Source organism: Stegostoma tigrinum, chromosome 32 (genome assembly GCF_030684315.1).
Source record: "Stegostoma tigrinum isolate sSteTig4 chromosome 32, sSteTig4.hap1, whole genome shotgun sequence".
Taxonomy (NCBI): Eukaryota; Metazoa; Chordata; class Chondrichthyes; order Orectolobiformes; family Stegostomatidae; genus Stegostoma; species Stegostoma tigrinum.
In genome coordinates this window covers 11,389,524-11,412,579 of record NC_081385.1, presented here as the reverse complement: position 1 = coordinate 11,412,579, position 23,056 = coordinate 11,389,524, and the positions used below count along the sequence as shown (strand labels likewise).

The window sequence follows — 23,056 nt, the reverse complement described above, 5'->3', positions numbered from 1 at the left end:
CGACGCCTCTCTTAATAAAACCAAGAACACTTTTCTGATGAAGCAGCACTTGAATATTCAAGTCTTTCTTGCTGAGTGTCACTGCTTGGTTTTGACGTTAAATATTATCAGTTCTGTAAAAGCGTTTGCAAAGTTTTGTGGGAGTTGTTATCATTCCTTATCCAGTGAACAATGTCCCACCACACCGTGAATCAAGTGCTTGTAACAGGCAGGTTCGGGGCCTTGGTTGGCAGTGTGTGAGAAGATTGACCGTGGTGCCCAGAACATGAATCTGACTGGGGATGTGGGTTTGGGGAGCAAAGGTGGTAAGGCCTGCTTCACCACGCCCCCATCCCCGCCCCCAAACCCACCTAATTATATACCCTTCTCAGCTCTAAAGTCACCACCAGCACCAGAAGAAGATTCTATCTATTCCCTTCATCTCTCACTCATAGAACAGTATAGCACAGGAACAGGCCCTTCGGCACATGATGGTGTGCTGAATGTGACGCCAAATTAAACTCCATCCCTTTTGCATGCCCCTGGTCCATATCCCTCCATTCCTTGCATTTATGTGCTTATCTAAAAGTCCCTTAAACACCCCTATCATATCTACCTCTACCACCACCCCTGGCAGCACGTTCCAGACTCCTACCACTCTCTGTGTAAAACAAAAATACTTGCCCCTCACATCTCCTTTGAACTTTCAGCCTCTTGTCTTAAAATGCACGCCCTCTAATGTTAAACATTTCAGCTCTGGAGAAGAGATGCTGACCGTCAACTGTGCCCTGTATCTCTGATTCACATCTTGACCATCGCTCATTTGCTCTCTCAAGAATATGTTAGGACAATCTCTGAGAAATGGGCTGTTGTAAGTGACCTGTTTAGATAGTTTTTAATGCCTTTCCCACAGCGTGAGGGAATTTATTTCATGTATCTGTGTGAACAATTACTTACCGATTAAATAGTTAAACTCTCAGTTAATTTGCAGCGGAATTCTCGAAGAGGGAATTTAATGCTTTTCACATTGAGTTTTAATTTACTTGTGTCTGGATAAATGTGCCCATTAGTTACCCCACTTAAGTAGTGACTTCACTTCAAAAATATTGAATTATTTCTGAAGCACTTTGGATTGCTGTGAGCATGTGATAAAGAACTTTATAAATTCCCATACAGTCTTGATTTGCTCATACTTACAAAAGTTTTTGATCAGAGTTGAGGGGCAGAGTCTGCTTCCACTGCTGGAGGGCCAGTAACCAAATGTGAGATTTAAGCTAGTTGGTGTAAAATCCAAGTAGGAAGTGAGAGGCATTTTTATTTTAACCCGGTGAATTGTTGTGGTGTGGAATGCAATGCCTGAAAGAGTGACAGAAGCAGATTGTCTAGTTACTTTCAGAAAATACCAGGATATTTGCTCGTAAAGAATAAATTGGCAGGGCTATGGCAAGGGATTGGAATTGGTGCAAATATTTGGATAGTTCTTTCATGGAAGCACAACAAGATGGGTTGAATGGCCTCTTCCTCTATTTAAATCTATAACCACAGGTGTTCTGTTAACCATCCAGAAGAATGAGTCTATTTTGCACTAAGTCACTAAAGAGCTGACAGTAATTGACACCTTTAGAAGTGGTAATCAGAAATAAAAAGTTGTCAAGAGGAGATCTGCCCCTTGCAACTTCTGCTTTCACTCGAGCAAGTCTGGAGGTTCTAAATGAGTTACAGTCATGCAGTGACTGAGCAGTCAAGAAAACTATTGGTGGAAGGTTAGCTTTGCTGCTCCACAAACCGTGTCTTTCGTTATTGAAGCGATACAAGGTTGGAGGTTGGCATGCCGGGGAGTTCAGCAGTGCCCGTGCCCATATTTATTTCTGCTTGCCATTGCATCTCCAGCCATATTCACAAGGTTTGATCATCTCTTATCTGCCTTATGTGAGTCTGTAGTGAAACCAGTGCTTTCACCTCATTATGCTTTGAAGAGCACAACAGACGTGTCCACTTTCACCACACTGTGTTGTCTTCCTCACTGTTCATTCATGCAACAGCACCTTCCAAACCCTGAAGTCTCTGCTACCTAAACTGATAGGTATCAGACACAGGGAAAGCACCAGCTCCTGCAGGCTCCCTTCCAAGCCCCACACAGTCCTTTCCTGAAATTATTTTGCTGTTCCTGCACTGCCTCTGGGCCAAGGAAATTCGGCCTGTTCGTATACCAATTTTTATAGATGCATTGTAGAAAGCATCCTATCTGGATGCATCACAGCTTGGTATGGCAACTGCTCTGTCCAAGACCACAAGAAACTGCAGAGAGTAATGAACACAGCCCAGACTATCACGCAAAGCAGCCTTCCATTCATTGATTCCATCAATGCTTCCCACTGTCTTGAGAAAGCAACCTACAAAATCAAACCCCCTCCCACTCTGGTTATATTCTCTTTTACCCTCTTCTGTCAGGCAGAAGATATAGAACTTTGAGTAAGCATTTGACCAGATTCAAGAACAGCTTCTTTTCCACTGTTATCAGACCTTTGAATACACCTCTCAAATGTTAATTTTGGTCTCTCTCTTTCTCTCTCAGCACCTTCTCCACAGCTGTAGCAGTGTATTCTGCACTCTGTTCTGCTACGCTGATAGACTTCGTATGGTATGATCTGCCTGTCAAGCATGCAAAACGACACTTTTCACTGCAGCACAATACATGTGACCACAACAAATCAATCAAGCAATCAATATGGGTTTACCTACAGCACATGGACTGCTGCAGTTCAGGAAGGTGGCTCATCACCAGCTTCTCAAAGTAATTATGGATAGGCAATAAATGCTGGCTTCAGCAAACAGTAATACCTTGCAAGGGCAAATAAACAAGAATTTGGCTTAGTGATAATTGATAATAGGAATCTAAACCCACTGTCACTGGATTTCCATCGGCCACCTTACCTCTTCCTGCTTGCTGGCACACCCTGCCTCCCATGATGGTGCTTTTGCAAGCAAGGCCTAAGCAGACGAGCAGGCTTAGAGTTGGTTAACTCTTCTATACATCTGGGGGCAGCACCATCAGCTAGCATGACATTATTTAAGTGAGCCTGAAATATAAATGTCACTATTTATGGCGAATTGATCGCTTCTAGCACAGCCTGCAACAACCAGCATAAGACATAGGAGTGCAAGTAAGGCCATTCGGCCCATCAAGTCCACTCCGCCATTTAAATCATGGCTGATGGGCATTTCAACTCCACTTCCCTGCACTCTCCCCATCGCCCTTGATTCCTTCTGAGATCGAGAATTTGTCGATCTCTGCCTTGAAGGCATCCAACGTCCCGGCCTCCACTGCACTCTGCGGCAATGAATTCCACAAGCCCACCACACTCTGGCTGAAGAAATGTTGTCTCATTTCAGTTTTAAATTTACCCCCTCTAATTTTAAGACTGTGCCCACGGGTCCTAGTCTCCCCGCCTAACGGAAACAACTTCCTAGCGTCCACCCCTTCTAAACCATAAATTATCTTGTAAGTTTCTATTAGATCTCCCCTCAACCTTCTAAACTCTAATGAGTACAATCCCAGGATTCTTAGCCGTTCATCATACGTTAAACCTACCATTCCAGGGATTCCAGCAAACGGGTTCCCCACAGCCCCAGAGCAGCTGAGGGAGGAAGGTGTGCTATAGCTAACTGAGATGGCTCGTGACTCGATGACGAGTGCAGGGAGATTGTGGCCCCAAGAAATGTATTCTGTGATCCATGGACTTTGTGATTACACGTGAGAGCGTGTCTGTGCTTTCTTTTGTGCCATAAATGTTGTGGACATAGTTTCACAGGTTAATGTGGGGCCTGATTGCTGTTGAAATGAGGAAATGGGCCTTGCTGCCAAGGTGATTGTATGAGGTTTTTGAACATTATAACTCATCAGCACAAAGGGCAGTGAGCTTAAATGTAAAATTACTGCAGGAAATCCCAGGCTGAATTACATTAATGAAGTCAGTGGAGGAATCAAAATAGACGGGCCATGATGTCATCAATATTGGGTGGCCTGGTTGCATTTTTTAATATAAAATTACGTCTTGTTTGCTGTTTGTACAGAACTGTTGGAGGTCCCAACAGTAATTGAGTTTCTTTTACCACAAGATTGCAGTCTTTCAAATCAGGAACGTCCTGGTTCATGTTGCATTAAACAGTCTCACACAAGTGGTATTAGGTGTGCTCATGTTGTCCTGCGTATTGCTAGTCTAAAGAGGAAGAGGAATATGCTACAGAGTGTTCCTTACCATCATTATCCAGCAACCTCGGACAAAACGGGCATGTGTGTATTGTAAGCTTCGGGCACAGCCAGGTTCAGCAGTGAAGCCACTGTGGTAAAATAGCACGTGAGCGCTTACTGTTCAAACATCAGTTTGAAGATTGACCACAGCAATGAGGATCAGAAACCTGATGGACTTGTAGGGACCCTATACTTCCAAATAGAAAGACTTGCATTTACATAGCATCTGTCACAACCAGTCAAAGACTCAAATTACTTTACAGCCAATGAAGTTGTTTTTTGAATTGTAGTCACTGCTGCAGTGTAGGAAATGTGACAGCCAACTTGCATACAGCATGTTTCCACCAACAGCAATATGATAATTGTCAGGCAATCTGTTTTTGTGATATTAACTGAGGGCCACGTATTGGCCAAGGTGCCAAGAAATAACTCCCTGATTCTTCTTCAAACATCTGCCCTTTCACGTCCGTTCAGCAGCATAGACAGGGCCTCAATTTAACATCTCCAAAGGATAACACATCCACGACAGTGCAACACTCACCCAATACTACACGGCAATTTTCAAACTTGACTTTTATGCTGAAGTCATGGAATGGGACTTGACGAGACTGACAAGAAGCATCTCTTTTTGGATCTCTGTCAATCTTCAGCTCAATTCACCACGGGAATAATGTGAAGCTAACATTCCCCAGGGAGGTTTTTCTTGGAGTCTGACTGATTTAATATTTTGCACAGAATTTTTGCTTCTCCCAGGCCTCCCGCCCTTGCTGTTTTGCCTTTGAGCCATTTCATCCCATTTGAAAAAATGTTTGGCAGCAGAAGCATAAAGTATCCACCATTCTTGGATTCCTCTCATGTGTTTGTCCGTTTGGAAAGCTTCAGATGAATGTTTTAATTGACTCTGCGACTGCTGACCGACACTGTTTTGTTGAAAAGCTCGCAGTAGGACAGGTCAGCTGAGAAATTAATTTGACTGTCAATGAGATTCTAATGTTGCATCAACAATGGTACTTTAGCCTGCATGGTCCTGAATCAATAAATGCGGCGGCACGGTGGCTCAGTGGTTAGCACTGCAGCCTCACAGCACCAGGGACCCAGGTTCAATTCCAGCCTCGGGTGACTGTGCAGAGTTTGCACATTCTCCCCGTGTCTGCGTGGGTTTCCTCCGGGTGCTCCGGTTTCCTCCCACAGTCCAAAGATGTGCAGGCTAGGTGGATTGGCCATGCTAAATTGCCCGTAGTGTTCAGGGGTACGTGGGTTATAGGGGGATGGGTCTGGATGGGATGCTTCAAGGGGCGGTGTGGACTTGTTGGGCCGAAGGGCCTGTTTCCACACTGTAGGGAATCTAATCTAATCTAATCTAAAGCAGGCACTACAAGTTCAAATACCATCGCCCACATTAACATAAATGTCGTAAATTTGATAATTAGTTCCAGCATGTGAAGTCTGCCTGATTTGTCATAAGTGGTTAACTAATGCCTTTTAGAACAGAGTTTGTTATTGTCCAGTCAGTGTAGGATAGAAATGGAACGAATCAGTACACATTGCTCCAAATATTTATTTCCAGAGTTACACATTACATGCCTACACCTCCGAACTCAACAGTTGCGGCCTCATAAAGGTCACATGTGAATCACTGGGTAAAGCCATGATGTGTGTTCAACTAAATACAATTAACAACGATCCTGCCACCACTACATGTCACTCAAGCCCACAGTATATCATTGACTCTTAATGCCCTCAGGAAAATGAGGAATGGGCACTCAAGGTAGACTTCAGTCCATTTTATTTACAATATAAAGGGGGTGAGACAAATGTCATTAAATTGATTCCAAAATCCGACTCTCTTGATCCTTAGTATGTTCTTCACCCACCTGTCAGAAACAAACATCCTCAGAGCAAATTATTTCAAAATCATCTCTAATTCTTCTATCTAAACTTTACTTATAAACATTGCAGAAAGGAAAATGTGGGTAAATTCAACATTTACAGCAAGAATTTTCTAGGAAGTTATCTATTGGAATTGTGTTGGCAGGGACTTTCCATTGTTTCTGTTGTTGGAAGGAATTTTTTCATGGCTCTGGGGGAAACAATTTTGCTGCTTTTTCTCTACACTTTCCTGTGGCCTGGAACAGTTCATTCTGTTTAAGAGCAGGAACCATTCCAAATAGTTGCCTTTCAATTAACAGCTTCAAGTTGATTGAAGCCAATTCCTCTGCATGATACAAAGGAGATCAAGTTGAATGTTGCAGGGGTGATTCCAAAATCTTGCTCTGCTGAGCTTTAATATATTTGGTCACCTCTCCAAATAAAGCATGCATCTCCCCACCCTCTCTCTCCCCTATCTATTGCTCAGGAAGGATATGAGCTTTGCTGAAGCACAGTTATATTTCACTAGCACCTCCTCTCTCTAGCTGTTGCTGGTGTGTGATCCCTGAATTGGTGCACTAATGTCTCTAGTCTATTCAAGTTTGTGAAGTATTGAATGGGAGCTAATCTTTGCATACTTTAATAAGAATTTATTTATGGAGTGATACAATACATGCAGGTGATTCCTAACCCCATGGTTTCAGTTTGCAACAATTTATAGAGGTACATGTGAATCCCTGTCTAATGTCCACAGCTCTCATGGAAGTTAACTCAATTTTTGCAGTTAGCACAGATCCTGCCATCACTACATGTGACACCATTTCCACAGTCCATTATTGACTCAATGCCCTCAGGACAAGTGCCCTAATGCTATCACAATAGACAAGGGTCAAGCAGTTCATAGAGCTGAGTTAAATCATATTAGCATCTGATATCCAAGCATTCTCCTCCCATTAGCAATTATTGATCAAGAGTACTGGCCATTTCTTGCTTAAATTTCTCTCTAGCTGTAGAGATTGAGGCCAGTTGTCATGGCATCAAGAATAGGCTGTTGTCTCGGGTTAACAAAGTGTGGAACTGGATGAACACAGCCGGCCAAGCAGCATCTTAGGAGCACAAAAGCTGACATTTCGGGCCTAGACCCTTCATCAGAAATGGAGGAGGAGGAGAGGGTTCTGAAATAAATAGTAGGGGGAGGTGGATCGAAAATAGATAGAGGAGAAGATGGGTGGAGAGGAGACAGACAAGTCAAAGGGGCAGGGATGGAGCCAGTAGAGGTGAGTGTAGGTGGAGAGGTAGGGAGGGAATAGGTCAGTCCAGGGAGGACGGACAGGTCAAGGGGGCGAGATGAGGTTAGTAGGAAGGCAATGGTGGTGCGGCTTAGGGTGGGAGGAGGGGATAGGTGAGAGGAAGAACAGGTTAGGGAGGCAGGGACGAGCTGGGCTGGCTTTGGGATGCAGTGGGGGGGGAGAGGAAATTTTTGAAGCTTGTGAAATCCACATTGATACCATGGCGTTGAAGGGTTCCCAAGCGGATTACGAGTTGCTGTTCCTGCAACCTTCGGGTGGCATCGTTGTGGCACTGCAGGAGGCCCAGGATGGACATGTCGTCTAAAGAATGGGAGGGGGAGTTAAAGTGGTTCACGACTGGGAGGTGCATTTGTTTGTTGCGCACTGAGCATCGGTGTTCTGCAAAGCGGTCCCCAAGCCTCCACTTGGTTTCCCCAATGGAGAGGAGACCACACCGGGTACAGCGGATGCAGTATACCACATTGGCAGATGTGCAGGTGAACATCTGCTTGATGTGGAAAGTCTTCTTGGGGCCTGGGATGGGGGTGAGGGAGATGGGGTGGGGGCAGGTGTGGCACTTCCTGTGGTTGCAGGGGAAAGTGCCGGGTGTGGTGGGGTTGGAGGGGAGTGTGGAGCGGACAAGGGTGTCACTGAGAGAGTGGTCTCTCCGGAAGGCAGATAAGGGTGGGGATGGAAAAATGTCTTTGGTGGTGGGGTCGGATTGTGGATGGCAGTAGTGTCGGAGGATGATACGTTGGATCCGGAAGTTAGTGGGGTGGTACGTGAGGATGAGGGGGATTCTCTTTTGGTGGGTATTGCAGGGACGGGGTGTGAGGGATGAGGTGCGGGAAATGTGGGAGACACGGTCAAGGGTGTTTTCAACCACTGCAGGAGAGAAGTTGCAGTCCTTGAAAAATGAGGACATCTGAGATGTACAGGAGTGGAATGCCTCATCCAGGGAGCAGATGCAGTGGAGGTGAAGGAATTGGGAATGGGGATGGCATTTTTGCAGGAAGGTGGTTGGGAGGAGGTGTGTTCTAGGTAGCTGTGGGAGTCGGTGGGCTTGAAATGGACATCGGTTTCTAGCTGGTTGCCTGAGATGGAGACAGAGAGGCCCAGTAAGGTAAGGGAGGTGTTAGAGATAGTCCAGGTGAACTTACGATTGGGGTGGAAGGCGTTGGTGAAGTGGATGAACTGTTCAAGTTCCTCGTGGGAGCACGAGGCGGTGCCGATATAGTCATCAATGTAACAGAGGAAGAGGTGGCGCTTGGGGACAGTGTATGTGTGGAAGAGGGGTTGTTCCATGTAACCTACAAAGACGCAGGCATAGCTTGGGCCCATATGGGTACCCGTGGCCACCCCCTTTGTCAGTAGGAAGTGGGAGGAATCAAAAGAGAAGTTGTTGAAGGTGAGGACGAGTTCGGCTAGGCAGATGTGGGTGTCAGTGGAGGGGTACTGGTTGGGCCTGCGGGACAGGAAGAAACAGAGAGCCTTTAGGCCATCTGCATGGGGAATGCAAGTGTATAGGGACTGGACGTCTCAGGACTTAGTTTCACAGCTGCAAGTAAGGAAAGGAGACTATTAGGTAAGTGTTTTATAGACTGACACCAATGAAAGAGTCAAAACTTCCCACAGGAAATTTCCTGGAAGTTACGCATCAGATGTCTATGTTTCAGAGCTGCCTGCAGCAATTAAACCAGAAATTCTCCAGGTCTTTGCATCCTGGCACCACACCTGCTGGAGACTTTATCCAGAAAACTCGAACCTGTAGTTCCTTCATGTTCCCATGTCTTTTGGTCCCTTGCAAATCAACCTTGAAGCCAGTTACTCAAAAGTTAAATAAATAATTTCTTTCATAGATGTGCTTAAAACAAACAGATCTTTCTGAAAATATTTTCCTATTTTTTTTTCCTGATTGACACTTTTATAAAAGCCCTGTTTTTATTGGTCCTTTCTCAGCTCCCACCAACTTAGTAGAGAGAACTGCAATTTATTTATTTACTAACCATTATCATGTTGCCTTTGCCTTAGCCTTATGCTTTAAGCCAATATTACTACCCGCACATTAGGAATTAGAGTTCGGTTTCAGTGTCACATGTGCTCGAGCACAGGGATACAGGAGTACAGTGAAAAGTGTACACAGTCGCCATTCTGGCACCATCTTAGGTACAAAGTATAAGACACAAGGTAGAAAAATAAGGAAATATAGTTAAAAGTTCAACATTGCAGTCCTTCTTAAGTGCTTAGTCATACTGGGCTAGCACTCCCCACAAAGGGTTGATCTCCTCCGCGTTGAGCTCAATCTCCCCACACTCAATGCTGCTGCAGATGGCAGGAGTCCTCTACTGGTTTGGAGAGCTCTCTTGGATTGTCGGTGTCTGTACGTACACCATCCCTGAGACTGCTCGCTCCTCATCTCCAAGTAAGGATCTTCATCTCATTTGCTAATGTAATACTCCTTTATTTACAACTGTATGCAGTAGGTTGTCAAATACAAGTGTCTAGTGTTATGTCTAAGACTTCTCTGATATAATTTCTCCTTGCTGGCGTCAGAGGCATATCATCTGTTACCTTATCATCACTGACCCAAATCTCACTACAACAACACAATCGCCACCAGATGCTATTCAGCCTATAATGTTATGTCTATATTATCCTAGCTAAACTTGTTGAGAGGTTAGCCAGTGAGAGTGGTTGAGTTTAAATGGTGGTGGAGTACCTGTGAATTTCACTGTGTAACCCCCACTCCAAAACTCTGTCTTCTGTAAACCCTTTTCATGTATCTCACATTCCACCCACTTAGGAAGCACTCATAATCCATAAAAGGTACTCCCTGCTGTTTGTACACCTCCTCACCCAAGCTCCCTCAAACAGCAGGAAGATAAATCAGCAGACAATCTGTTTTGGTGGGGCTGATTGAAGGATAAGATTTGACGCTGGAGGACGTCCCTGCGCTTATTTCAACCACCGGACTTGACCACATGGGTATGTTTTAAATGGTCTCCTTTAATTCAAGGGAAGGTAGAGCAGTTTGGAGAAGTAGTGGGCGTGACCACCTATAAAAATCACCCAGAGACAAGCCCAATGTGAACTGGTTCCCATGGCGATAGGCCAAGGGCAAAACGTATTGAAATTAAGGTGCACGTTTTCACACCTTGACGCAAAACGGGACGCAATGGATTTTGCTGTGACCAGGATCTTGAGGTTAGACCTAGATTTAGGGGAGAAAATGAGAAACATCTGTTGCTAAGCTTAGCACACAAAACGGACTGCTTGGGGGTTACTCATGAAGCAGAGTGCTGATGAAGGTGGTTCCCCTGTCTGAAGGGATGAAGCTTGTGGAGACTCAAAGATCAAAGAATTACCAAAGGGAATCTTGCTACTGGAACTGCCCTTGAATATGTTCAGAAGATTCAGTGAAGGGCACATAGTTTAAAAGGCCACTTAAAGATTCACACTCGTAGGACATTGGCTTGAGATCCTGTTAAAGCCATGAGGAGCTTGTAACTTTAAACTTAAACATACATTTCTGCTGAAAGTGCAATATAAATTATAAATTGAATTTTGAGGATGGATGAGTGGGACGTTATCTGTTGCAAGAAGTAACTATCGGGGACAATCTTTTTTGTTTAATGTGTTAGTTTCTTGTTGCTTATTGGGTAATGTTTAGTCAATATTACTTTTAGTTCTATTTTACAGTATAAGTCTTAGAACATGATCTCTTATTCTGCGATTCCTTTGTATCACTGGGAAACGCATTTGACATTTTTAGAAGCAATCATTCTCCTCGGAGATTGTAACACTTCTCAAATAATGTTATAGGATTTTTTATATTCACCTGAATTGGTAGATAAGAACTTGGCTTAGCATTTCATCTTAAAGATGAAATTGAACACCAAGGGTGGGGGAATGAAATCACGAACAAAAAGATTAGCGAATGTTTTCTTGTCTTGTACATTTTATTCTTCCTTCTAGTTTTCCAGTTTGTATTTACTGTTGCAACATGTGTTAAATTACTTGCAAAAGGATATGGTTTCACAACTACAATGAGAATTGGCAACATCTGGGTTGCGATGGATTGAGGTTGTGTCGTGCCAAATAGTAACTCAGCGAAGAAGTGTTTGTTGCCATGAGTCAAGCAGTATTTGGCATCAGAAGATCAGTGGCTTCATAGCCAGATCCTTCTGTGTTTCAAACAAAGGAACCAGTCATAGCTTGTGAACCTACCAAGCAGGAGCACTGGCCCAATGATAAGAATTGGGCCTGACAAACTAGTCCAGTAGGTATGCTAAGCACGAATTCTGTAGGGACTATGATGATATGTAAGTTATTGACGTGACTGGCAAGGATGTTCAAACTTTTAAAACAGTGTGAATCTTGCTGCAATGTTGTGTGTATACTATATCATTTCTATTGATCTATGACTACATAAACATATCAGTTATTTTCCACATTAGCCCTGTGGTGTCCAAGTAGCTGTAATCTATTAGCCTTGTCTAGAATACAAATAAATCCAGGCTAACATGCCGATGCAGCACTGAGGAGTGCTGTACTGTTTGAGATGCCACCTTGAGAAGTTAAATTTACTACAAATTTTCCCTTTTAGAATACGTCAGGGTATAATTTTGAAGGAAGTTCTCCCAAACGTCCTCGCCAGTTTTTTTTTTCATGGGATGAGGGCATTGCTGGCTAAGCTGCATTTATTGCCCACCTATAATTGCCCAGAGTGAACCACGTTACTGTGGGTCTCTGGTCACGTGTAGGCCAGACCAGGTAAGGATGGCAGCTTCCTTCCCTAAAGGACGTTAGTAAGCCAGATGGGTTTTTCCAATAATCAACAATAGATTCACAGTCGTCATTAGATTCTTAATTCCAGATATTTATTGAATTCAAATTCCCCATCTGCCGTGGCAGGATTTGAACCTGGGTCCCCAGAATGTTATCTGGGTTTCCAGATTAACAGTCTAGCGATAATACCACTAGGCCATCACCTTCGCAACATTACTTCATTTCCCTCACTTTTGGCAGCATGAAAACATATCTGATAGTCTCCCACTGTTAACTTGTGGGAGTTTGCTGTGCACAAATTGGTTGCTATGTTTCCTTCATTACAACACTGATTACATATCAATGGTATGTTGTTCGCGGCAAAATGTTCTGGAGTATCTAGAGGACGTGGAAGGCACAATATAGCTGGAATTTAACAGGGTCTGCAGTGACAGGACAGGAGGTGGGAGGATGCCCACCTGCTTCCCACCATGACATTTTGCTGGTGGGTGGGAAAAGGGCAGGTACCTCTTTCACCAGAGCAAAGTTTGTCTGATTGAAGCGACCATTCAAGGGGCACATCCCATGCCGCAGGTTCTTTACCAGCTGCAGCAAGTGGCGTGCATATGGTACGGCCAGGGTGCCTGGTGACCTTACTATCTCCCATTGTTCCTTTTGGTTTTGAGGGTTGGCCTTCTAATTAGTCAGGCTTTCACTTACAGATAGCAATGATAGCCTCCTGATAGCAATGGGATAACCTGTAGCAGCCCCTATCCCATCATTAACCCCTCCCACTCCCTTGCCCTATTGACCTTTTTCCTTAAGACCACAGTCCCTTCTGCTTTCCCTGGCCAGCTGCAGACCCAGAAGAGGCCCCCGCTCCCATGGTGCTGTTGGCACTCGAGCTGCTAACCCACCCAAATGATGGGCAGCTCAGGGCTGGGATCTAATCCTTCAAAGGGTTGGGTTTCCCAGCTGCTACTACGTGGTCTGCCTGACTGGCACGAGATCTGTTTCGAGGTCTCTGAGATTACCAAGGCTGTCACCACCATCCTGTCAAAATTCCAGCCTTTAACTCTAAGTTAATCCACTTTCCCAGGAAATCTAGCGCTCGCTGACTGTTGCATGATTTGGAAATATAGGAACAGGTAGAACTAGTTGATTCTAGACATACATTGCTTCATTGCACATTGCACACCATTCACACCACTCACACCACATCCACAAGCATTCACGCCCTCCACCACTGACGCTCAGCAGCAGCAGCAGTGTGTACTATCTACAAGATGCACTGCAGAAATTCACCAAAGATCCTTAGAGAGCACCTTTTGAACCCATGACCACTTCCACATAGAAGGACAAGGACAGCAGAGAAGTGAGAACACCACCAGCTGCATGCAAGTTCCCTTCCAAGCCATTAGCCGTCCTGACTTGGAACTATATCACTGTTCCACCATGTCACTGGGTCAAAATCCTGGAATTCCATCTCTGGTGGCATTGTGGGTGCCCCTACATCAAATGGACTGCAGTGGTTCGAGAAGACCGCTCACCACTTCCACGTTCTCAAGAGGGCAACCAGGGAGGGGCAATAGAATGCTGGCCCAGTCACTGATGCCTACATCCCACCAATGAATGAATAAAAAGTGTGTTGCTCCACAATACTGGGAAGCCTTTATGATTGGCTGTGTTTAGGGCCATGATTCTGGATCCTGAATAAACACTTCTAGTTGTTCCAAGTTTTATTAGGGAGATGAAGAGGCTTGTAGCATCTGATGAGCTACATAATTACTGCCGCATGTGGCCACTCAAACTACCAGGTCAGTGAGTTACACTGCTGCAGGGTTTTGCAGCCTGTCTCCGGGCAATAGTCCCCAGTTCCTTATGATTCTGTGTGAAGAGGGATAAGCTGGTTCCCTCTGTCGATCACATCCAGGCTAATTTTTTTTTTAAAAGTCCCTTCGCTCTTAGATATCTTTTCCTAGCCCAAATGCATTTATGCTTTAAAAGGAGCCAAATTAACCAGATTATAGATAAATAGTTACTTAATTGGCTGCTGAAAACATGAGAAAAGATATTAAAATGTGATACATGCACACAGAGTAGAAGTAAGAAGTGAGTCAAAAAGGTAAAAATTAAAATAAGAATGTACAAACCAGTCTTTGGCACCTCCTTGACAATTGATTATAAAACACTGTGTATGTTGAGTTGGTTGATTCTGGTAGCACTGCGTTTGGCAATTGAGCAGTTGCTTGAAGGTTTGTAGTTTGGACCCACGGTGTCCCTGCAGCCTCCGAGACCAGCAGGGCAAAGAGACAGATCCTAAATCCATCCGAGGTGGAATGTGGCATCAAAGCCCTCACTATGGGCATCCTGACATTCTCTCTCTCTCTCTCACACTCACACACACACACACGATAGATATTGGTTGAGGTTCTCCTGACATGGCCGATTGGGAACCTCTCCCATCCTATCCTGTCCCATTGGCAGGTGTTGAAAAGATTTACAAGTTGATAGTCAACCGCTTTTGGGCTGTATTACAAGCACACCTTCCTTGCCCATTAAGCCCTGGGATGGGAATTGAACCCAGAGCTTCTGGTTCAGAAGCACTGACAGTACCCTCTATGCCTAAAAGCTCCTATACAGACACTAACACGGTCATTCATGGGTTAGTGCTGAGGAGGGCTGATCTACTGTGAAGGGTACGTTTTTGTTAAATAGAAGGAACCATGCTGACGACTTTAGATGCTTACCATTTGCCAGGCCAATGATATAATGCATGTCCAATGGTTTTAATATCTAGACATTATTTATCACTTTTGGCTCAGATGTGGTTGAAAGTGACGTTCCAGTGAAAATTTATCGAGGAGGAAATGTGATGCAAACATTAAATTAGACAAGAAGCTACTCCAAAACTAATGCTGGGCCGTAGCCAGGTTACTGTCTGCTTTGTGACCATTTAAGGCAATGTTACTGTTGCAAACAGGAATATCAGTAAATGTGGACAGAGGAATTATCTGTTGCTGGCTGTTGGACAACACTCAGAATCTGTGTTATCAGATTCTATTTCAATGTGCTCGACAGAAGATTGCCAGCTCATTGTTTTGTCAGGAATTAAAAAGAAGCTTAAAAACTTTTTTTGATATAAAAAAGATTTACTTGCGTTCTCCCTCACTACATAAGAAGAGCAGCACAAATAAGATGGTGGATGAGCTCTGTGGGGAAGAGTTTTTTTTATTCTGAGCTTTAGCAGTGACTGTTTGTTTGTTTTGGCTTCCAATTTGTTCAGTTACTGCTTCTTTACTTCAGTGTTTTTGAGATACTTCCCAAACTTATTTCCTTCGCTCCTGCTTCCCTCAGGCACTGAGAAACAGTTCTGACAAATTCAGAGAATCCTCAGCTACTCTCCGATTGTAGCGAGTCTGCACTGGTGTGCCCAGCTGGCGAGACTCTCAAATATGGACAGCAAGGATAGACTGATCCAAATGAACTAGCACTTACATAGCGCTCTTCACTTTCTCGGGACACCACTGACTGCCAATAAGTTTCATTCACTGTGCAGACACTATTGTCATTCCGGCTGGTTTGTGCACAGCAAGCAATGAGATATACAAGTCGTGAATCCAGTACAGGGAGCTTGGTTGGGCCATCAGTAACTGTCAAGAAACCTTCTCTGCGATTCTTCAGACTGTTCAGTGAGATTTTTACTCGAGAGCAGAGGGGGCCTTGGTTTAACATCTCAGTCAATGCTTCACTGTGGGCGCATTTTTTTTTATCTGCACTTTCCACTCATAGCCGAGTTCCTGGGTAGGGATCAGGAAGAACAACATTTTCTACATGGAAGACTCCTTCCCCTTTAGTTTTGTAAACAAGGCGTGTCAAACTTAAAAGCAGGGGGTGAGCCACTGGAGAGAGAAGTTAGGAAACTGGAGCCGGTGTGTTAGGGATTGAGAGTATAATGGACTGTTTAATGCCAATTAAGTGCATCCCTCTGGACAGGCAGCCACTGTGTAGGAGAAGAAAGCTGAGGAATGTGACCACCCCACCCACCTCGCCACAATTGTTGCCCTCTTCCTTATCCCAAAGCATGGACCTTACTGACTTTTGAATAAGCTTTGGAGAAATAGTAGAGTTTATCAGCTACCAGTTTTGTAAAGCAGTAGATTTGGCAGAACAGAGCTCCCTTGTTTAAAAAAAGCATCAGCATGCAGCCTCGAGACTGGCTTTTCCACCTGTACATTAAAGGACCAAGGAATAAAAACCAGGTTGGTTCTGCATTGTCCAGTGACCAAAATGTGAAGGTGGACTTGTGGTGTGCGGTTTATGTTTTAACAAAGGAACGAATTCGATAACCTTGAGGGCAAACAAGTCTGGAGTGAATTAGCCTCTACTGTCTGCTGGTCCCCATCAGATCTTTGCAGAAGAGCTGCCTGATATGGTTAAAATATGTTGCTTCATCCTGTGTACACAAAGCCAGGCTGCTGCCAGGTTTTGCTCTACAAACTGTGAGCATTTTTGTGGTAGCCTTTTGATATTGGAAATGCATTTTTTCACATTTCAAATGAGTCTTACGCAAACATTTGGGGTAGAATTTGACCTTAGTCAAACTGTAAAATGGTTCATAATGAATATCAGCCTGTTTAAATGTCTCACTCGATTTTTATTTCTGAATTCAGTGGGCTTCACCCAATAGTGAAGAGAACCAGCTGTCTTTACAATTGGGTGGGAGGACGAATGTGGTTGTCACCTCACAAAGTGGAGGCAAATGTATCCTCTACAAACAGACACATGCGCGCACGCAAACACATACGCACGTACCAACGTGCACGCAGGCCAACACCACACGCACCAACGTGCACGCGCGCCAACACCACACATGCACCACGCACTCACACTCTAACTCATTGTTCAGAATGAATGCTCTAAGTCCAACTCTCCAGAGACTGGCTTGGGGCATGAACCTTCCTCCCACCCCAGCTCTCCATTGTCTCAGCGGCTGCGACAAAGCTAAAGATACGAACCCCAAAAATTGTACCACCGTTTTAAACAGTCAAACTCCAAAATTGCAAGTCCCCTTTAGAAAGTTGGGAGGAGTAGAAATGGAGCAGTGTAATTATTACCTCCCTTACACTCCAGCTTGTGTGAATACGGTCCCACACAAGAAGTTGGCAGTACGTCCAATGCCAAGTCTCAAGGATTTCTGAATGCAACCTACTATTTAGCGACCAGTCTTGGACAGATCTTGTTGCTTCTTTCCCGATCCAGCATCAACTGGGTCGACTGTTGGCTTAGGGCCTCAGCAGAGTTATTCATAAGAGCTATTATTCTCCTTTCCACAGTAACCGCTGATGACTTGAACTTATCTGGCATGAAGACCCTGGAACATGTGGCAGTGACAGTGACCATCGCACACCCAGCTCGGGGCTCCCTGGAACTGACCCTATACTGTCCCAGTGGGATGTCTTCACTCATTGGAGCCAAACGCATCATTGACACGTGAGTGGGTACTTGCAGGAGACTTTCCAAAAAGCTTTCTAGAAACGTCAGAGGGAAATCCTATAGCTCCAAGCAGCTGACGTAGAATAATTTCACAGGGTGAGGCCATCAATGGGTAGGTCAGAATTTACTGCCCATTCCTAATTGCCCAGAGGGCACTTAAGAGTCACCTACATTTCTCTGGGTGTCTGGAGTCACATGTAGTCCAGATCAGGTAAGGATAGCAGCATCTGAAAACAAAAATTCTGGAAATCACAGCGGATCAGACATCAACCATAGAGTGAACCAAAGCTAACAATTCAAGTGTAGATGACTCTTCATCAGAGCTCGAAACATTAGCTTGCTTTCTCTCCATAGATGCTGCCTGACCCACTGTGATCTCTAGCATTTTTTTGTTTATAGTACAGATTCCAGCATCTGCAGTAATTTTCTCCTACAAGGATAGTAGTTTCCCTCCCTAAAGGGCATTAGTGAACCAGATGGGATTTTCTGACATGGCTTCATGATCCTCATTATATTCCTAATTCCAGATGTTTATCAAATTCAAATTCCAACATCTCCCATGGCTGGGTTCAAATCCGAGTCCCCACAACATTACCAGGTGTCTAAGTTAACAACCCGGTGATAATACCACGAGGCCATCCTCTCCCGTATCAATATCAATATAGGGAAATAGCATGTAGAGAATGGTTGAGAGCTTCTGTGTAGAGGTGTGGAATGGATTGGTCATTTTTGCGTGACCGAAGAAATGTAGGCCTTTGTGCCCAGATAAGTTTTTTTTAAACTATTTGTTATTGAGATATGGGCATCATTCTACCACGAATCAGCCAATCCTAAATTATCTTGAGAATGTGGCAATGAACTCACTTTTTGAGCGACTGCAGTCATTGTGACAGAGGCACTCCCTGTTAAGAAAGGTGGTCCCAGAATCTGATCTGGTGATGGTAGAGGGACAATCAATCAATTTCCGGGTCAGGGTGGCATGCCACTTGGCAGGGAACACTCGGATGGTGGTGCTTCAATGCATCTGCTGCTCTTGTCCTTGTTGGTGGTGGAAGTCATGGGTTTAGAAGGTGGTCACGAAGGAGGTTGGCAAATTTCTGTAGTGCAGAGTGCAGGAGTGTCGGAGGGCGTGAGTGTCGGAGCTGGTGGACAGGTTGCTGATTGAGCAGACTGCTTTGACCTGGATGGTGTCAAGCTTCTTGAGCGTTAGAGCTACACCCATCGAGGCAAATGAAACATCTTTCATCAAGACGCTAACTCATTCCCCATTGTTGGTGGATGGGTTCTAGGGAGTCAGGATGTGAGTTACTCACCACAGAATTCCCTACTGTTCTAGCTACAATATTAATATGGCTAGTCTTGTTAAGACTTTCTTTGATAGTGAACCCCAGGATTTTATGAATGTCAGCTTTGGTACACATAGCTGAAACTCCTTCCCTCTCATTATTTATGGAAGTAAATCCTCCCTTCCATTTTAAATCGCTTGATGCAGTCTTGACACCCAGTTCCAGACATGTGCCAAACGACACACAAACGAATATTTTTTTTAAGTATAAGTTGCCACCTGTATCCCAGATATCTTTGAACTTTTGAAATTCAATATGTGACATGTTTTGCTACCTGAGTTCATTCTCAATATTACTGACTGACTATTAGTCTGGTTTAAAATATTATCACCTAGTAGTGCTAATATAGAATTATCGAAGCTACCACAGAAGGACACCATTCGACCTATTGTGACTATGCTGGTTTCATAAAAATGCAGCTGAGTTCAGGTCTGTAGCCTGCTTTTTGTTTGTAACTCTGTTTTCTCACCTTTTTAATTTCCTATCGCAATGCTATTACAAATTTTAATGGTATCTGTTTCCCCCACACCTTTGAGCCTTCCAAATTCTGACAGCTCTCTCCCTGAAGAAACTGCTCATCCTTTCTTATTTAAGTTTTTCCAGTAGCCTTAGGATAATTTTCCACAGGGAATACCTTATTGGTCAGGTACTGTATCAAATTTGCTCAGTTTTTTAATGAGGCCACCTCTGAATACTCCCTATTCTGGACTACGATTGAGTTGAGATCAAACTTCACCCAAAGGGTTGTAAACCTGTAGAACTCCCTGCCCAGTAAAGCAGTTGAGGTTACTTCGTTGAATGTTTTTAAGCCAAAGAAGGAGTTTTGAACAGTAAAGGAATTCATGGTTAGGTTAAGCAGACAGGTAAATTGAGCTGAATCCACAAAAATTCAGCCATGAGATAACACAGCATGGAGCTGGAGGAACACAACAGGCCAGGCAGCCTCAGAGGAGCAGGAAGGCTGACGTTTCGGGTCAGGACCTTGCATTTCTGAAGAAGGGTCCCGATCCGAAACGTCAACTTTCCTGCTCCTCTGAGGCTGCCTGGCCTGTTGTGTTCCTCCAGCTCCATGCTGTGTTATCTCAGACTCCGGCATTGGCAGTCCTCGCTATTTTTGAAGATCAGCCATCATGGCCTACTCCTGCTCTTATTTCTTGTGTCGTTATTCTTGCGAGAACAATTCCCAAATTTTCCCACCTGACCTCACAACTGAAGCTCCTCTTCCCTGGTCACATCTGTCAAAATTCCTCTGTATCCTCACTAGCGTTGATGGATCTTTCTTGGATTGCATTGTGCAGAATTGCTTACGATGCTCCAGTTGTGGTCACGTTTGTAATACAATTCTACATGTTCCCAAGTATTTTTGGGGGTGAATGGGGGGGAAGCAGTGAAGATATCTATATTCATAAAAAGTATACATTTGAACTTTTGAGATCATTTTGGCCCAGGGTAGAAGATTCGCAGGTTTTCATTTAGTAGGGAACAAGTTTGCTCTTTGATGTTTTTTGTTAATGCTAATTTAATTCAATTAAGCTTCACTGAAGTGGCTGACAGAATGTTTAGATTGCAGAGCATGTCTGGCGACTTACCTTTCTCCCATGAGGTAATTCTAACCTCATTGGCATGCGTACACATGCTCGCACCCCACACACATCCAGCTTGTGTTTGTATTACACACTATCCACCTCTTCTCACGGCAAGAAAACAGTTTGCTTCAAAGCTCTGAAATTCAATCTTTAAACTCCTAAGTCATGAGACGAGGCCAGCCTTGCAGAACTGGTGATCCCGAACATTTGTTCATCTGAAGACTTTTTGAATTGTTCTTATTATTTTAGTTTCTCACATTGATCTTGTGACAATCAGACTGTTGCTGTTCAGCACTCAGTTGGATGTTTTTCTCTGATTTTGGTCTTATTGCTGCTGATTGGTTTTGAAAGCTATTTGTCTTGTAAAGTGACAGCATCTGCTGTTGTATGGGAGTAGCCAGTCTTTCAATGGAAGCATACTTGTTTGGCTTTGAATATTTCCATCAACACTCTTATTGCCCACTAGTCTGCAGTTGCAATTTGCAGCAGAAATCCATGTCTCTAGATCAGAGAATGTATGTGCATTTCTTTCTTAAAATAAGGGAATTTTAATTCATGAGTTGTGATCATTGCTGCTTGGGCCAGCATTTATTGCCCCTCCCTAATTGTCCTTGAGAGGGTGGTGCCTTAAACTGTGGTCATTCATGTGTAGGGACCCCCACAGTGCTGTTAAGAAGGGAGTTGCAGAAATTTGGTCCAGCGACAATAAAGGAACAGTGATTTCATTCCAAGCAAGCTTGTGTATGGCTTGGTGGGTAATTTGCAGGTATTGGTGTACCTGTGTGCTTGCTGCCCTTCTAGTTGGCAGTATTGTATTTTCCATTGCCCTTTTCAGTGCCAAGGTCGATGCCAGGTTGGCTGTCTGATTTTGTTCTGTTTGCTAGGTTTCATAGTGGCTTGATACAATTGAGTGTTTTGCTCAGCCATTTCAGAGAGCATTTAAGAGTCAACCATGCTGCTGTCGTCCGAAGTCACATATAGGCCAGACCAGGTAATGAGGGCAGATTTCATTCCCTACAAAGCATTAGCGAACCAGATGGATTTTTACGACAGTGTTTATGTGGTTGCCATAGGGGGTTGACTTTCTAATTGCAGAGTTTATTGAACTAACATTTCATCCTCTGCTACAGTGGGATTTGAACCCATAATCTAAGAACAGGACCCTGAAGTTTTGGATTACTAGTGCAGTGACATAACCACTACATCGTCATATCCTAACGCTAACCGGAAAGCTGCTCTTCCTCTCTCACCTCCTTTTCCAGGTCAACATTTTATTCCCTTCAGTACCGATCAGCCCTAAGCTTGCTAGATCTCTGCATGTCTTTGCACTCCTTTAAGATATTCCTGAAAATTGACCACTTTTAACCAAGCTTTTGGCCACCTTTTGTGTCTCTTTCTGTGGCATGCTGCTAATTTTTGTCTGACAATGCTTCTGCGAAGCAGAGCTTTGTATAAACCACAGACGCTATATGTTATACTTGTTATTGCTTGCACCACATTCTTTGTCCTGTGACCGTCTGTGTTATTCTTTTCAGTCTATCCCCCTATTTTTCTGGCAATATTTAATTGACACCACTAGTTACCAAACTTAAGTGATCTATTATGCTTCAAAATCTGAGATCTCGTAACGTCAGGTTACCATACATGTTTAGACTGGAGGGTTTGTTGAATCAAGTCTCTCAGTAACAAATCTGATGATGTCATAATTTCTTTTTAATCAATGATTTGAGCTGCACAATTTTGCGCAAAATGTAAAGGACAGTTCATTCAAGATGTTCGAGAGACAAGTGGATTTGTTTTTGATAAGGGGCAAAAAAAAATGTTAGGAATGTATTTGAGAAAGGATTTTGACGTGGGGCAAAGGGAGGATGATCTGGCAGATCAAATCATCTTGTTTTTTTCCCCCCGGTATTTTCCGTGCTCCTTTTCGAAGGAGTCTGGAGTGTATGATTCCATGAGGACATTCCCTGTGAACTTTGATGAACAAATGCGCCATTTCAAACTGTGATTGACTGCTTCCATTGTCCAGTTGGAAACATAAGTTAAATGGCCTTCCTGAGCCGCACAGTTGAGGAGTTGAGACACTGGATGGAAAGCTGGCTGTGTCTAGCCGCTTTCAGTTACATTAAATGGAAACCTGCACGAAGCTGTCCCGTTCCTTCAACTTTAAGCCCTAGGTACACAGTCGAGGCACTTTGGTCCCTGAGGAAAAGCGAGAATGGAATTTTTCATTCAGGAGATTAATTTTTTGTGACCCGCTTTCGCCTTCTCTGCCCCCACTCCACTTTTTTTATGTGATGCTATATCATTAGAAACATTCAGTGAAAGAGTTTTATGTTATGTTGGAAGCTGTGGATGGGTACTGGCACCAGTGGAGATGCAACTTTTTTAATGACTAGTTCCCAGTTACTTGGATAAGATCAGCAGCAAGGGGAGGAAATGACTGATCAGGAATGATGCACGAAGCAGTCA

At 44.0% G+C, this 23,056-nt stretch overlaps 1 protein-coding gene across 2 annotated transcripts in view; it reads left to right on the top strand.

The window, feature by feature from the left end:
• The window catches only part of pcsk7 (proprotein convertase subtilisin/kexin type 7), a 214,694-nt gene that overhangs the window by 166,001 nt on the left and 25,637 nt on the right, over positions 1 to 23,056 (top strand). For both annotated transcript variants that reach the window (XM_048562113.2, XM_048562114.2), the window contains exon 12: positions 17,493 to 17,649. In XM_048562113.2, the coding sequence (XP_048418070.2) occupies positions 17,493 to 17,649 (157 nt within the window). The remainder of the gene's footprint in view (positions 1 to 17,492; positions 17,650 to 23,056) is intronic.